The following is a 17,579-nucleotide window of genomic DNA, read 5'->3' as shown; positions in this document are numbered from 1 at the left end:
AGGAACACAAATTTAAAACTACTGCAACTATTGGACCAATGTTCCAATAACTGGAGTTATCATTTTAGGAGGGAATATATGGAATGCATGCAACGGAAGCATTTTTCCATTAAAATAGATTGGGAAAACTATCGAATATATATCCAAGGTAAGCGAAGTATTAGAATAATTCTGGAAAAATGAATATTTAGTGTTGAAACGTGTTGGTTCCTCCACTATTGGATCATTTATCCTATCGCAGCTACCTATCAGAGGCGCATGTGCATGTTTTTCATGGCAATCAATGAATTTCAAGTTCCGTAACCCAACTCCTAAAGCTGAAAATTAAATAAAACTTCATAGTATCGTACTAAAGTTCATTTAATCATCGTAATCTGTGGAATTGATCTTCAACCTCGATGACAACTTTGCAAATTTGGGCTTAATCGGTGTACCACCACTTTTTTCTGCCCATACTGGGCCAGTTCACTCTATAGCTCTATCAAATTTAGCACCTTCCAAATTTCATCGAACTATTTCATCAATATTCGGCACATCTTTATGGCTCATAAACCTATATGATCGATTTAGTGAAAAAAATAGTGAAACTATTGAAACAATCAAATAAAATTATTGTTTTGCAACCAGAATTTTTTTTCGTTTCCCACTAAATTCTGCTTAAAGAAACCGTTTTTGTTCAAGAATTTACTGTATCAAATTTGATTCTTTACTATTTAAATTTTTGATAAAAGTTGTGGGAAGGAAAGGTTAAAGTGTGAGACACTTTAAGGGAAAAACTTTCATGAAACCAGTGATAATGAACATGCTTTTTAACAGAGTGAGTTTTCTTAGTCGCAAATGTCGATCGATTGCCGACTATGTTTTGAATTGGGTGGTATTTGTCAAAAATAATAATAAAAAAACTAATATTTTGAGGTCTGTCAAGTTATGGAAAGTCTCAATCTCAAAACTAAATTCAACGAACAAAATGCTTAATGAGGCATGGTTCTAATTACTATTCTTGTGCGACAAAAATAAACAACACAACCGGTGTAAGAATGTGACTATAATTTATACGGTGTCGTGCTAAGAATTCAATCTATGCTTTTGGTTTGTGTCGGAAGATATTGCGAGCGTTATGGGTGCTGTTACGGGCAAGCGAAAGTGGCACGCAATTTGATATTAATTCGGGTTGAACTGGTTGCTTTTTCACTATCGTACCATTCTGTTAGGTCAGCACATAAATTTAAAAATACCAAACGAACTATTTTCGAATGAAACCGATCTACAAAGTGACGATAAATACCTTCATCATCTACGCCGTTGACCGGGGTGGCCGCGTCCTCGTGCTGGGTGCTGAACCCAATCCAGCCCCTCTCCTCGACCACATCACTCTCGATGGCCGCCTTGCCCCGGCTGGTGGTGGTTGTCCCATTCGAGGTGCTGTTAGCCTTTTTCAACGCAGATGTCTTGGGCGAGGGTGCAGGAGCGGCAGTAGTGGTGTTCTTTTTAGGTGATTGCTTTGGAGACGGTTTTGGCGAAACAGCAGATTTCGTGGTCAGTTTTGATGGATGCGACTCAAACTCGTCAACATTGAGAATTTTGTGGTTTTCATCGAAACTGACGCGACGAGGAGAAGCATGTTTCTTCCGGCTAGAGGAAAGTTCTTCGTTCGAGGAGGAAATTGAAACGCTGCTTCGCTCTTCGGGAATCACTTCGAAGCGTTGCGTATATTTGCCACTGTTGGCCGATCGCCGAGGCGTGGAACTGTTTGAGGCGATGTTCTTACGGTTTGATGGCGATCGTTTGGATTTGTCTTTTATATCCTCTGGTGATTTTATAAACTTTACTCCTACATCGTCTGGATTAGCCAAAGCTTCGATCAGCAGATCAGCGATCATACGATCCACTTTTGGGTTGCTTCCAGCTGTTGACAGGGGACTGTTCTCCCGAGAGTTAGCACTTCTTCTGTATCGACCCCATCTGTAGATGGGGACAGGAATGCGCGATTTGTTATGGCCTGATCGACTACCAGCGCTACGAATACGCGGAGTCCTGCGAGGAGCACTGTCTGCACACTCTACAATCTCCAGAATCTCGATATGTTTATCACCTTCTTGGATCTCGGTTTTCTGGTACACCCGCCTTGGACCGCCTTCGATGTCCGGAGTTAGATCGGCGTGTGGATACAAAGTCATTTGCTGGACATCCCTCAGCACCTGCTTCCTTCGCACATCGATGGATGTTTTCTTCGGTGTTTTTGACGAAGCAGTCGTTGTTGTTGCCGTTGTCGGTGGAATTGATGATTTGGATGAGACCGGTACGGATTGCGCATCGCCGCTAGATTTTTGTCTACGCTCCGCGGCTTGACCCCATGGATTTTTCGAAAGTTTCTTTGTGCTGGGGGCACTTCCTGTCGATGTGCTTGATGCTGCAGCGTTTTGTATTTGCATGTTTCCGCGGGCATCTATTTTGTAAGATTCAAGCATTCCAAGCTCCGTGCGCAGAGCCGTACTCTTTTTCTTTGCTTTTGGAGTCTTGGGAGTGAAAGCGGGGCTCTGGCCAAAGACACGCTTCTTTTCCGCAGCAGGAATGTATTCTTTGCGACTGATCGCTCGGTCAATAGTGCTAATTACTTGTATGGCCGGTTCTCCATAAAATTTGCGTTGTTCAATTAATCGCATCATCTTACGGTGCTTTTTGAGATTTTCCTGTTCCTTCTTCCAAATCATCAATCGCTGACGATTGTTTAGCCGTTCTTTGAGTCGGAGCGGCATTGTGTCGGCGACTACAATATGCTCGTCGATTATCACAGTTGTGTCTTGTATGGGTACGAAGAATGCTTCACCTTTCTCATGTCTGGGTGATTTATCCGAACTGGTGGAATCGGTTTTAGTGGTTGATTCAGCAGTAGGATCGGCTGGAGTGGTCGATGCTGGAGCCGGGGAAGATGGCGCATGCGATTTTCTTCGGTCGGGCTTTCTTCGCGGAGTTATTTCTACTTCATCTAGGCTGTCCACCAGGCTTGGAGTGTCAGAATCTGATCCATTGTTCTCCGGGAGATCATCAAATTCTTCTGCAGAGTTTGACGACGGTTGCACTTCCATGGACTCCGTTCGTGGAAGAGCAGAAATGCGCGGAACCATTGTGGATCTCCCATTTACGTTTCCTCGATATACAGATCCCAGCCCAATCTTACTAATTATCTGCACTTCAGGTTCGGAGGCAATATCGGTGTGATCGGATGGATCAGTTTCTATGCCGTAAGATGGAAAGTAATATTTTCCGTTGAGATCGATTTCCGACGGAAGGCCGTCTGATTCGCGAGACCCATTTCTCGGAGTGAGGTAAAAACCATTAGCATTTGATTGTTTTTCTCCAAGTCCCTTCTTTTTGCGGCCGTATTGAGTGGGGATTTTACCATCTTCTGCAGCACGATTATTATTGATTGAGTCTTCATTTTCTTTTTCACTATCCTTGTCGACAGTGGCTTGCTGATGCTTAAGTTTACTGCTCGGGTCGGGAGGTGAATTGCACACCACCCCACCGCCACCTCCAAAGTATTTTTCTGTTCCTTTGGGTTTCATTACCTCACCTTCTAATACACCACTATTGATTGGATCAATTACCTCAGATTCTTCTGCTTGTTTGTTATTATTCTTCTGATCTGAACTAGCGAAACCATTAGTAACAAGTTCTTTTGTATCTAACAAATTATTCAAATTATCAACCAACAAATTCGATATGTATTCATCCAACCGTTCTTCATTCTTCAAAATCTCCTCCTTCGTCAACGCAGCTAAGCTTTTTTCATCACCCGCGAAGTTATCATTGCCATTAACGAAAACACTTTCACTATCAGTACTATCTGCGGAAACACTAACTGCGCTACTACTAGCGTTGCTACCCCGTCGCGTAATTTGTTTCTTCAATGGAAATTGTTCTTGTTCATCACCTATCTCTTTGACCTTCACAGTAGTGCCTCGTGGTGTTGCATCGTGACCAACAATCTCAGTACGTTTTCGAGAATGAACATTAGCATCAGTATCACCACTGCGCTCAGCAGGAGCTTTCCGATGATCTTGATAATCATCTTTCGATGCAATAGCTTCCTCTTTAAGGAATTCACTTATGTCACTTTCGTTATCGTGAACGTTTAAACCTGCACTGGTTCCATCATCATCATCGTCGCGTTCGCGTCCGTCGTTATCGATTTGCGTACCCTCTTCGCTGGCTTCAAGGATAGTACCAGTGCTGCCAGGTCGTCCGATTGGTCTGATGCACGCTTGGGATGCTACGGAAGAAGTACTGCTGGTAAGATCTGCCTCGTCAAGCTCGACTCCGTCGTTGGCACTCATGAAGACGAAGTTGCGCTTGGATCGGTCATGGACGACCTCTTCCTTACGCCGTATCAGGGGAGTATTCGTTGTTCCTGTGGTGCTGGAAACTTCTGGTTTTGAACTTTTGGTCGTCACACTTACACTATCATCCACCAATCCCTCACTGGATATAAGATTTCGATTGTTAGGTGTGCTGGTTCGACTCAATGCCTCCACGCTGTCACCCTTCTGAAGGTTAATATTATTCAACGAACCCGCGAGTCGCAACCTTTTCGGTGACTCATTAGTAATCAACTTGCCACCTCTAGCGTTACTGCTATACTGACTCTCCAGCTTCGCACATTCCTTGCACGAGGTGGTCGTGGTTGTCGCACAACTCCCGTCACTGCTACCACCCCCGCCACTGCCCAGTGGAAGGATACTTTCAATGCTGTAGATTCGACGTGGTGCCCGCCTAGGCGGTGGTGACCAACTACCGGACCGATCGTACCTTCGAATTTCTTTGCTCCACATTCGCCGCAGTAGAGTGGATTTTCTCATCGAGAAGTCTCCACCACAACTGGCACCCACGCCCAAGACACCTGCGCCACCCAACCCACCAACCCCGGTGCTGCTACCGACAGGATGACCAACGATATAGTTGTTATTATTATTAGTGCTACCATTGCTATTAATACTATTGACACTACCACATTTTTGGCTACGACTAATACCACCTAGGGACGACGGCTGGCGCTTCAATGTGGCCAAGTTGGACTCGGACCCGGTGGAAGCCAGCGTGTGGAAGTCCCCACTCCCGCACCCACTCTCCACACTGCTTGCCGCCCTCGTAATCGATTTCCGCTGAACTAGAACCGGTGACTGGGGTTGTTGTTTGCGCTGCAGGTTCGGGGATGCCTTGCTGCTGGAGCGTGTCATTGGCCCACCGCCACCGTGCTGCTGATGTTGTGACTGCTGCTGCTGTTGGGGAATTTTGGGTGAGGGCGAGGGGTAGTAGTTTTTATTGTTTAGGGCGATGTTGTTGTGGTTGCTGTCGTGCGGTGGCTCGTCATAGGACTTCTGCTGGGATAGGGTATGTCTGAGGGCGGTGGAAGATGGGGAAGGTCAGAGTTGGGGAATAGAAGAAAGAAAAAAAAAGTTCCATATTAGTGGTTGTCCGGTTAAATATATTCATCCTGATGAGGTCGGCAACGAAAGTGAAAGAACAAACATTCTTGGTGGGTACTTTGTGGGGAAGCTAACGATTTATTTTTTCGTAAAACTTGCCGCAATCAAAAAGGTTTCTATGTTCAATGTTGTTGAGGTTTTGATTTGAAATTGGAATAAATAGCGTAGAAATCGCGACATTTCAGTTTTCATAACAATATAACGATGTACACGCCTTATGGATTATTAGTATTGCTGTTGTATAACTCATTAGTATAAGGGATCAATATTCCAACAACGAACTGGCCAGACGTTTTCTATTAATTTCGAAGGAAGGAGCTTGTTCATTTTTTTTTTTTTCGTTTCTACACTACATTGCATTCGATTGGAACGAACACTAGTTGTTTTCTGATGACTGAGAAGGAGAATTATGGGGTCTCCAGTAGCCTTGCGAGCAAAGGCGTAGGATTGCCAATCCGGAGCTGTCGAGTTCGATTCTCGGTCCGGTCTAAGATGTTTTTGGGTGGGAAACATTCTCGACTAAGCGGTCATTTTTTTTTTTTTTCGGGATGAACCACTGCGTCCATTTCATTGAACTTTTGTAGTATACCCGTGTCATTTGTTTAGTGCATGTCTTTCTGCTCCATTTCTATTGAGAAGAAATGAAGTAGTTTTTTATTCAGATATATTCTCAAGCTTAATGTAAGGCCTCTTTAGATTAAGGTACCGCTATTTATACCCTTCCAGAAACGGCTTATACCAACTCTCAAAGGCGCGCCCCTCAATCAGTTTCGGCTCAACAATAAGTGGGATAATACTGATTTTGACCATGCATCGGTACTGCAGTTCAAACATATTTTTGCGTCTTCTTATGAGTTCCGGATTCGTTTTTGTACAGAGATCTGATTTCATTGCGTTTGGCATTTCTGAATCTCACCTTTACACAGAGCCCTAATCAGTCAGAGGGTTCAGAAGATCCACCAAATTCGTATCCGCTTCTTTCCTAATTAATCAGCGCTTTGGAGCTTTGAGATTCATGTCATCGGCTTTAAAACCAGCCTAAGATTGAGTTACGTTTTTATAATTTACTCCATTGACTCCATCCAAAAGCGGCAAAAGATGGTAGATGACCCAAAGCAGATTATAGTCGTTCCATACTCTTCCGACCATCACTCATAAGTATTAACAAGAATAGTGGTCATAGTGTATCCATTGTACTTGCCACACAAGATACATACTCATGACCGGCGGGCAAAGAAAAGCCTTCAATTAATAACTGAGGAAATGCTAATAGAATACTAAGTTTAAAAGCAGGCCAGTTCCAGTTGGAATGTAGAGCCATTGGAGAGCAAGAAGAAAAGACAGAGTCTCGAAATGACCATTACACGGTTAAAAAAATAATGTTTATTTCTTTAAACTGTTTTGAATTATTTGGGAAAACTATTGTTCGTTGTTGATTGCCGCTTGCTTAAAAAAAAATAGGCAAACTGTGTTAATGTTCACTCCGAGGCAAAACGATCTTTCGATGTTTGTTTTGTAGCGGTGTTTAAGACCTTTTTGCCTTTCTCGTATACTAAGTATACGTAAAGGCTATATGACCGCTCCAAAAACAAACTTTTTATAGAAGGCCCGGATACCCATAGTGTTATATACCGATCGACTCAGCTCGACGAATTGAGGTGATGTCTGTGTGTATGTGTGTATGTGTGTTTTATTTCTTCCTAAGCAATGGAGGGGGAATCTGCTCAACAGGCATCCTGGGTTGTCCAGGAAGTGCGGGGTTAGGGGCCACCTCGAACAGCAAACGAGGCAGGCAGGACTGCATCCCCGACCCGCTAAACCGTTTCCATTGCCGCCAAGCCCATCGTCCCTTCGGTACAACCAGAAAGTAATGCTTCAAAGGGGGGCCAGTGCATAACGCACTCTCGAGGTTAGCTGCGTGTCCTTGCAGCATCGAACTTCGTGACTCGCTTTTTTAGAAGAACACCATGGTATCGGGCCAGCGCATTGCCAGCTTTCCAGGTGGCCTTACCACGCGCTATGTCCTCGGAAGGTGGGAAGGGTCGACTTCGCGCCTGCTTCCCTCTGCACGACTGGTATCAAGAATGATGATGCCGCGTGCACCCCAAATTGACCTCTCTGCGATAGGGCCTGATCTTCTCAAAAGTCTGGTAGTACAAGGCTTCGAAATTATCGGCTTTACTGATGACTTAGTCATAATCGTACGAGGGAAATATGATTGCACTATCACTAATAGAATGCAAACAGCATTGAATTACGTCTCATCGTGGTGCGATACCATTCACACGAAGGAAAAAAATTTCCATAAAAAACATAACACTGAAAGGCACAGTTTTAGAACTTTCAAATACAGTCAAATACCTTGGTGTATATCTTGACAGTAAACTAAACTGGAATACGCACCTGGAGCAAGCTATAAAAAAGCAACAAATGCTCTATGGATATGCAAAAGAACATTTGGTAAACAGTGGGGTCTCAAGCCAAAAATGATCTATTGGATTTATTTGGCGATTGTAAGGCCAAGGATTACTTATGCCTCATTGGTCTGGTGGCCAAAAACGAAAGAGGTAAAGGCTCAAAGAATGTTGGAAAAACTTCAAAGACTAGCAACTCTTTCAATGACTGGTGCAATGAGAAGCACACCAACGAAAGCACTAGAAGCACTACTCTATCTACTTCCTTTGCATAAGTTGATACAATTAGAAGCGGAGAAGAGTGCTCTAAGGATAAAGAGATCCGTAAACCTCTTCGAAGGTGATATGATAGGACACCTGAGTATTCTTAAAACTGTAAGAATAAACCCCTTAGTGTCAAACAATGAAGATTGGATGAAAAAAAAAATACAACTTCACTCGACAGTTTGCAGTATTCGATCCAGGACGTCACTTGTGGCAACAGGGAGGGCCAGACCTCCGACCAGGCTCGATTATTTTTTATACGGATGGTTCAAGAACGAACAATCGAGTTGGAGCAGGAGTAACTGGTCCAGGAATAGACATATCAATTCCTATGGGATCATGGCCAACTGTATTCCAAGCAGAAATTCAAGCAATACTAGAATGCTCCTCAATATGCTTACGCAGAAACTATAGACATTCAAATTTATGCATAATGTCCGATAGTCAAACAGCTTTAAATGCTCTGAAATCGGCCACATGCACATCTAAAACTGTTTGGGAGTGTATTCAGTCACTCAAAAAATTGTCTTGTCGTAATAAAGTCAATTTGTATTGGGTTCCTGGTCACTGCGGAATTGATGGAAACGAAAGAGCCGATAAATTGGCAAGGCTCGGGTCATCTCAGGATTTTGTGGGACCAGAACCTTTTTGTGCTACATCCGCCTCTTCTCTTATAGCAGAGTTGAAGACTTGGGAATCTTCGAAAGTTGTAACCAACTGGAGTAGCACGTTTATTGCTAGGCAATCGAAGCGATTTAGCACTCCGAACGTTTCAGTGACTCGCAAAATCATAAAACTTTCTTGTATACCGGTGTATACCGTCTTATAACAGGCCACTGTCCGAGCCATTATCACTTGAAGCTGTCAGGAAAATTTCAAGATGATGCTTGTCACTTTTGTGGCATGCAGAAAGAAGACTCTGAACATTTATTATGCCAATGTCCGGCACTTTTTAATCACAGACGTAAGTTCTTCAGCAAGGGGCTAATAGAACCCTTTGAAATCTGGAGATCAAATCCCTATACGGTATTGCATTTCATGAGAAGTGTAGTACCGAACTGGGATAATGCTCTAAGTCATTCGATGACGATCTCTAATAATAATAGTGATACGTCATTATGACTCAGCTAAAATAAAAGGGGAATGTATCACAATAGATCAATGAACTGGTCGCAGTGATGAGGATACCCAACAAGGAATAATAAATAGGGCCTATTCACCAGCACACAGAGGGACTTGCCGACGCGGTGCCTACGCCTGCCCCAGCCTTGACGAGGACCCCTTTCCGTCCTCGGGCTCGGAACCCGCCCGGTTGACCGACGCAAGCGACGATACCATGTTGTTCTTCACGCGGCCACTTGTTCGATAAAAGGATCGAGTTCGACCACAGGGCACCGGTATGACCCATGAAGCCGACTCTGAACCCTTGCACCACCTCTTATTTGCGTCTGAACTAGCCATTCCTCGAGTCCACGCGCAACCTTCTGTGTAGCTCCGAGACGATGTGGACGATAGCCGATAAAATGGCGTTCCAGCCAGCTTCATCTTTACACATCCTCCGGACTAGGTTGTCCGGGGTAGTGTCCAGACCACATGTGGCAAGCATGTGGTCACGGATTGTGCGAAAACGCGGGCACGTGTTCCGCCGTTTCCTCTAAACCTGCGCACACCGGACACTCGGGCGAGGCTGAGTGTCCGCACCGGTGTAGGTACTGTCTGAAGCAACCATGGCCTGTAAGGACCTGGGTCAGGTGGAAAGTGATTTCCCCATGGCGCCTCTTGACCCACGTACCTATCTCCGGTATCAACCTATGTGGAACTTATCCACTCTTCCACAATTGCGATCGAGTGGGCTGCAGTCAACTCCACCTCTTCGATCGATTTGCCGTAGACCTCCAGCGTAATATCGTCAGCGAAGCCGACGATTACCACGCCCACCGGGAACTTCAACCTCAAGACACCGTCGTACATGACGTTCCATAACACCGGACCCAGTATGGAACCTTACGGAACCCCTGAGGTTATGTCAACGCACTTCCGACCCGCCTCCGTGTCGTATACCAGTACTGGATTCTGGAAGTAGCTTCCGAGAATCTTGTACAGGTACTCGGAAATTCCAAGGCGCAGGAGCGCATCTGCAATAGCTGCCCAACTGGCACTATTGAAAGTATTCCTCACGTCGAGAGTCACTACTGCACAATAGCGAACTCCCCTCCTCTTACGCTGGATAGCCATCTCCGCGGATTTGGTAACCGACAAGATAGCGTCTACGGTCGACTTACCCTTCCGGATGCCAAACTGGTTACTCGATAGACCATCCTCACCCTCCGTGCGTATCAACAACCTGTTGAGGATGATCTTCTCGAGCACCTTCCCCGCCGTATCAAGCAGGCATATTGGTCTATATGCCGACGGATCCCCCGGTGGTTTTCCCGCCTTTGGCAATAAGACCAAGCTCTGCCTTTTCCATGCTTCAGGCAAGACTCCATCGTCCAGGCATCTCTGCATGGCAGATCTGAACATCTCGGGAGCCTCAGCAATTGCCGCTTTGATGGCCAGGTTCGGAATACCATCCGGTCCTGGCGACTTATCTACACTAAGGGACTGTGCAATCCCCGCAAGTTCCGCCACAGTTACTCTTCCCTGGTCGGCCACCCTGGCCCCTGGCAGCTCCACAAAAGGAGGCCAGAGACTTGGGTCGTGACGTGGGAAGAGCCCCGCGATGATCCTCTCCAGCATATCTGGAGACCGCTCTGTAGGGGCCATCGCCCCACGTGTCTTGGCCATTACGACCCTATAGGCCATAGACCCTAAGCCCCATGGCGCGTTGGCACTTTGACACAGGCCCTCGAAGCAGGCTTTTTTGCTTGATCTAATCTCAGTCTTCAGAGTGGCTCTAGCAGCCACGAACGCCACCCGTCGTTCAACACGCTCCTCTTCTGTGCGTGCTCGCTGCATCCGCCTCCTTGCCCGTAGGCAGTGCGTAATAGTAGAGTGCGTAATAGAGAGTGAGCGAAAGAGTAAGAGTGAGTGAGTGAGTTAGAGTGACTGAGTGGAGCGAGTGAGTAATAGAGAGTGAGTAACTGAATAACCGAGCGAATGGGTAAGAGTGAGTGATTGAGTAAGAACGAGTGAGTAAGAGTGAGTAAGTGAAGTAGAGTGAGTAAGAGAGAGTGAACGAATGAGTAAGAGTGAGTGAGTTAATGAGCTTGTTGAGTAAAGGTGAGTGAGGGAGCTAGAGTGAGTTATTGAATAAGTGGAAGTGACCCGAGCAGCACAAATCAATTAAAAATGGTTGCAACAACTTGACTGTGACCAAATCTGGTCATATTTGAGTCGCAATAACCTACGTGGAACATGTGCGCTGCTAGGGGAGTGAGTAAGAATGAGTGCATGAGTAAAAGTGAGTGAGTGAGCGAGTAAGAGTAAGTAAGTGGTCAGAATGAGCGAGTGAGTAAGAGTGAGCAAGAGTGAATGTGTAAGTAAAAGTGAGTGAGTGAATAAGAGAGAGTGAGATGAAAAGCGAGGAATGAAAAACATGCTGCAAAAATTTCACCAATTTTAATTTCGTGACAGGACATGAAAGTTTGCAATATCTGTTTTAATATTATATTTATTATCGCTTTCAACTCGTTGGATTCAAGGAATATGATTAATTTCTCGTCCAGTTATTGTTCTCTGCATATATCTATTAAAATAATTTAGAAATTTCAATTTTAAAACAAAGCAAAACATCCTTTCATGACTGCGTTTCATGCAAAATTGATCAAAGAACCCACGATTCTTTCATTTGGTCGTTAGATATAGAAAAAAGCGCTTTGCTCTCTGCCTTATGACGATTACGACCTTTTGCAGTTCTGATTAAGAGTAAGTGAGTCAGTGGGAGTGATTGAGAGTAAGAGCGCTTGAGTGAGTAGGTGAGTAGGTGAGTGAGTAATAGTTAGTGAGGAAGAGGTAGTGAGGTAAAGGTAGTGAGTGAGAAATATATTGTTTGTAGGTGAGAGAGAGAGAGCTTTGTTTGTCTTCGGAAAGAAGCGTTGATTTGTAGAAGCAATCCTCTCTTCCGTTCGCCTCATACAACGCAATCGCATAAAGAAGGCATTATATCCTCTGTGTCCCTGGTGGTGAACAAACGCGTACATTTAAAGAAGGCATTGTCTCCTCGGTTCGCCTTATGCCGAGTAAACGCGTTCATTTGAAGAATGCATTATCTCCACTGCAAACACATCCTATTGAAAGAGACATTATCACCCCCTTACTATATTTCGTAGAACAGTAGTTTTCCTGGTAATAATAGGGTGGAATTACAATTTTAGTTAATTAGACGAAAAACCCGCATTGTTGGTTAAACAGTTGATTAAATCTTCAAGGCGTTTTTCCAAGTAACTACCTTACTCTCACTCTTTTTTTTATCTTTACAAAGATTGTCGTTTTAGATTCATCAATATCTGTGAGTTTGAAAAATTATACTGGAAAGCTACAGATTCGAAATGTTTTAGGGGTACTGGCCTTTCGGGGTAATGGTTTTCGGGGTACTGGCGTTCGGGGTACTGGGAGGGGGGGGGGTGGGGTGGTGGAGCCCCTTCGGTGTGATGGAATTCAGCAAGATTGGTATCACATATCTTGACAGTCATCTAAGGATCCGTTGGGAAGATTTTTGACAGAGACATAAACTTTTTGATGGCCGCTGCTGCATTGGCCTTACGACCTAAACTTCTAAACGTTTATAGGCTTCTAGAATGTCACAGAATATTTTCGCAAAATCGTCTGATATAACTAAATTCAACATGATTACCTGAGCTCGGTGTGACACCTGGCATACTTTTATACATGAATGTAGATCTGATGACCTGATATCAAGAACGTTTTGGAAGGCCTTCAGTGTATTGATATTCACCAATATTGGTATAACATATTTAGGTTTCTGGATACTCTGGGTACGACACATATCTTCACAGACATCTAAGGATTTGTTTGGCAGAGTTTCGATAGATCCCGACCAGTTAGTCATAACAAAATTTTATCACAATTTTATCAACATGTGTTACAAATAACAAAACTTGTAATAATTTTGTTATAAAAGATGGAGAAAAGCAAATTTCATGACTTTCATAACATGATTATAACATAATGTGACATGTTTATTATTACCGAAAGCATGTTTTATAACAACCGCTGTTATAAAAAACTGCTGTAACAGAATAATAAGTTCTGATATAAATCTGTTACTATCTACTGGTCGGGATGCCATAAACTTTTTGAAAACCATTACCGCATAGGCCTTACGACATACACCTACACGAACGATTCGCGAATTCTAGAATATCGCTTGGGGGCAAGTCATATAAATCATCTGATATCTTTGAATTGACCTGAATGGCCTGGGTTTGGTTTGAAACACGCATCACGCTTTTACATGATTGTAGATCTGACGACCTGAACTCAAGAACGTTTGGGATAACCTTGCGTGAATTGAAATGTAGGATAATAGATCTAACATTTATTGACAGGTGACTAAAAGTCTGTGAGGTTAACACGATGTTACTTTTATGCCCAGGGAAGTCGAGACAATTTCCAATCCGAAAATTGCCTAGACCGGCACCGGGAATCGAACCCAGCCATGCTCAGCATGGTCTTGCTTTGTAGCCGCGCGTCTTACCGCACGATTGTTTTCTATATAAACTGTGTATGCAAAAAAAATATATATAAGAAAATTGATCAATTTTTGGTTAGACGAAGTTTGCGGGGTCAGCTAGTTATAAATAAATTGAACGTCAAGACTTTTTATGGTAGTTTAATAAAAGTGTTGAAAACCACGTAGAAGTCATTTTGCAAGAAAAAAAAGCTAGTAAGTTTTATGTTATTCTTATTCAACATCTTGAAGTGTGGGTCAAATCTTATGCCGCTACTGATTAGACGGATACGTGCAACGTTGACGACATCGACCTCATTGGAATCGATTGCAGAGCCTCCACTACTGAGGCTTTTGTTCCATGGAAGAGGGAGACGGCGAGGATAGGCTTAACCATTAACTCTACCAAGACAAGGCCGTGGGCTTCGTGGCCATGCGGTTAGCGACGTCAATCGTCTAGACGCATGTGCTGTGGAGTGTGGGCTCGATTCCCGCCCGGTAAGGAGAAAACTTTTCGTAAAGCGCTGCACTGGGTGTTATGTGAATGTCCTGTCCGTTGTCTCATACTAGATGTTAATTGTTCAGTCTGTGCGACCTCTGGTCGAAGACGGTGATTCTGTCTTTTTTAAGACAAAGTACATGGTGGCAGGTAGAAATAGAGGAAGACCTAGTGGTGTTGGTGTTGAGGTAGTGCTTGATGGGAATGTGTTTGAAATTGTTGAAGAATTTGTTTACCTAGGAACGCTTGTGACATGTGACCAGGGCTGACAATCGTCATCGTCATAGCACGAAATGCCACAGTAGCGACGAGTTGCATTGTCTTCATTGCTATTCTACACATCGTCAATGACGCGCACGACATTAGCTTTCGTCGTGTAACCAAATCGTCCTGACGACATTGAAGAACGAAGACTTCATACCGTTATTCTTCAAGCGGCAGCTGCCATGCGAAGATTTTTACTAATTCTTTGTAATAATGAATATGAAGCAACGTATGAAAGCGTTATGAATGTTATCGATACATTTATGTTACCAAATTCCCTACTATTTGTTTATTTGAGACGCTATTATGTTTTTAACCAGTCCGTCTATAATGACGTGCAATCAATTGTGTGAAGAAGTGACGACGAAAATCCACATTCGGAAGTGTTCCCGGGAACTTGATTCCCTTAAGGAAATGGAAAAAAATTCGATTAGCACCGAAACCCATCTTGCGACATATCAAACTCCATGATTTTGAAAGACAAGCTCAATAGATGGGTTTTTGAGAGATTTTGGACACATTGGCCACATCCGGAAGTTTTCCCGGGAGCCTGGCACCGCCTAGCACCGAAACCCATTTTGCGGCATGTCCAACTCCATGATTTTGAAAGACAAGCACAATACATGAATTTTTGAGAGATTTTGGACACACTGGCCACGTCCGGGAGTGTTCCCGGGAGCCTGGTTCTCTCAGCGAAGCGGTCAAATTTCGATTGGCTCCAAAACCCATCTTGTGACATATCAAACTTCATTATTTTGCTTGACTTTCAAAATCATGGAGTTTGTTACGTCACAAGATGAGTTTCGGTACTAATCTAAATTTGTTTACTTCCTTGAGGGAACCAGGTTCCCAAGAACACTTCCGGTCGTGGCCAATGTGTCCAAAACCTCTCAAAAAATCATGTGTTGTGCGTGTCTTTCAAAATCATGGAGTTTGATATGTCGCAAGATGGGTTTCGGTGCCAATCAAAATTTGTCCACTTCCCTGAGGGAACCAGGTTCCCGGGAACACCTCCGGACGTGGCCAATGTGTCCAAAACCTCTCAGAAACTCATTTATTGAGCTTGTCTTTCAAAATCATGGAGTTTGGCATACCGCAAGATGGGTTCCGGCGCTAATCGAAATTTGTTCGCTTCCCTGAGGGAACCAGGCTCCCGGGAACACTTCCGGACGTGACCAATGTGTCCAAAATCTCTCAAAAATTCATCTATTGAGCTTTTCTTCCAAAATCATTGAGTTTGATATGTCGCAAGATGAGATTTGGTGCTAGGCGGGATTTGTCCACTTTCTTGAGTGAATCAGGCTCCCGGGAACACTTCCGGATGTGGCCAATGTGTCCAAAATCTCTCAAAAACCCATCTATTGAGCTTGTCTTTCAAAATCATGGAGTTTGATATGTCGCAAGATGGGTTTCGGTGCTAATCGAAATTTGTCCACTTCCTTGAGGGAACCAGGTTCCCGGGAACACTTCCGGATGTGGTCAATGTGTCCAAAACCTCCCAAAAACTCATCTATTAGCATTGTCTTCCAAAACCATGAAGTTTGATATGTCGCAAGACTGGGTTATGTCCACTTGAAAAGTGTCCACCACCCCAGGGAACCAGGTTCCCGGAACATCCGGAACCATGTCCTGGTGATTCAATTGTATCAAAACTAACTTCTGATGCTGGTCAATGATGATTAACCACGTTTGTATCAGCATTCTGGTCACTTTCGTTCATTTATCAATGGTTTTGAAAAAAAAGGGCCCGTTTTTGACTGCATCTGACCCAGGACCCCCCCTTAATAAATCCGGTCGGATTGGTACCATGGTCAAATCAAGTCATGTACCAAAAAATAGACATGATGACGCTTCTTCCCTGAAAATTTCATGGCAATCGGGCGAAAAATGAGCCTACACGGGTTATTTCAATTTTGATTTCTAGGTCAGACCGAAACGGGTTAAGCCTCTATTCTAAGAATCAAGAACAAATGTTGAAGAAGGGTTTAAAATGTGTGTTAGACCAAATTTAATTGCAGAACTTTTCCGATTTTTTTTGCTCTAAATATTAGAAATAGGCATCAAAATCTAAGTTGACCATAAAAGCCTTTAGTGTTGTAAAATCGCCATTAACTTGAGTGAATTACGGGGGAGTTTCTTCAAGCTCTCCCAACTTTTCCTATTAGCCTACTACTGGGAAAAAATCTTGTTTCGATAGCTCTCCGAAGCAAGAATGTTCGGCCTTGTGAAGTATCAATCATCATGGAGCAACCCACCCTACCATGTGATATCGATCCAAAACAGCTGGAAAACCAAAGGAGCACGCCAGTGATGTTTATTTATTTCCATAAAGCTTGCGGAATCGAACCAAGTTGGAAACTTACCGTGCAAACTCAAACTTCGGACGCTTAAGCACTTTTTGATATACAATCATTCTGTTTACTCACATTTTGAATCACACCGTTTGAATCACCATTGCAACCACTAAGTACAGTATTCATCTTTGAACTACATATTTAATATGTGCAGGATATTGCGAAGAATGTTTGCAATTTATGAAAATGTCCGGCTTCTGTTTGATTCAAACCTCGGACATCGGTGGGTTTGGATTCATACTTCGGACACAAAGATTCAAACTTCGGACACCTGATTACTCAGTACCGGGGAGAATAATTGAAAACAATTCTCACTGCACAGCTCAGACTGTCTTTTAATCATTTCATCGCATTGTTTTAACAAGTCTTATTAAAATGTAACTACACTAAAACAAACCAAAACTATTAGTCCTTCCGATCCAGCTTGACGAAACATTTCAATGAAATATTTCAGAAAATTTCCCATACGAATTGAAGCGTCCGAAGTTTGAGTGTGTCCGAAATTTGATTATCCACGGTACTTAAACTGGCGATGGAGCAAACCCGAGCAAAGTTTGAAATCAAAATGAAATCAAAGTTTGCTGTCGTGATGTAAACCATTTGATTACTCCAGTTGATTTCGTTTGATTAACACAGTTGACACAGCAGCAATGAGAGCATATTTTT

General features: G+C 43.6%; 1 protein-coding gene across 9 annotated transcripts in view; it reads right to left on the bottom strand.

Annotated features, from left to right (window-relative positions):
- The window catches only part of LOC134221206 (uncharacterized), a 275,521-nt gene that overhangs the window by 42,912 nt on the left and 215,030 nt on the right, over positions 1 to 17,579 (bottom strand). For all 9 annotated transcript variants that reach the window (XM_062700395.1, XM_062700398.1, XM_062700399.1 and 6 more), the window contains one exon: positions 1,286 to 5,397. In XM_062700395.1, the coding sequence (XP_062556379.1) occupies positions 1,286 to 5,397 (4,112 nt within the window). The remainder of the gene's footprint in view (positions 1 to 1,285; positions 5,398 to 17,579) is intronic.

This window comes from Armigeres subalbatus, chromosome 3 (genome assembly GCF_024139115.2).
Source record: "Armigeres subalbatus isolate Guangzhou_Male chromosome 3, GZ_Asu_2, whole genome shotgun sequence".
In the NCBI taxonomy this organism is placed as follows: Eukaryota; Metazoa; Arthropoda; class Insecta; order Diptera; family Culicidae; genus Armigeres; species Armigeres subalbatus.
The sequence above is the reverse complement of the archived record's forward strand: the minus strand, read 5'-3'. Positions and strand labels throughout refer to the sequence as shown.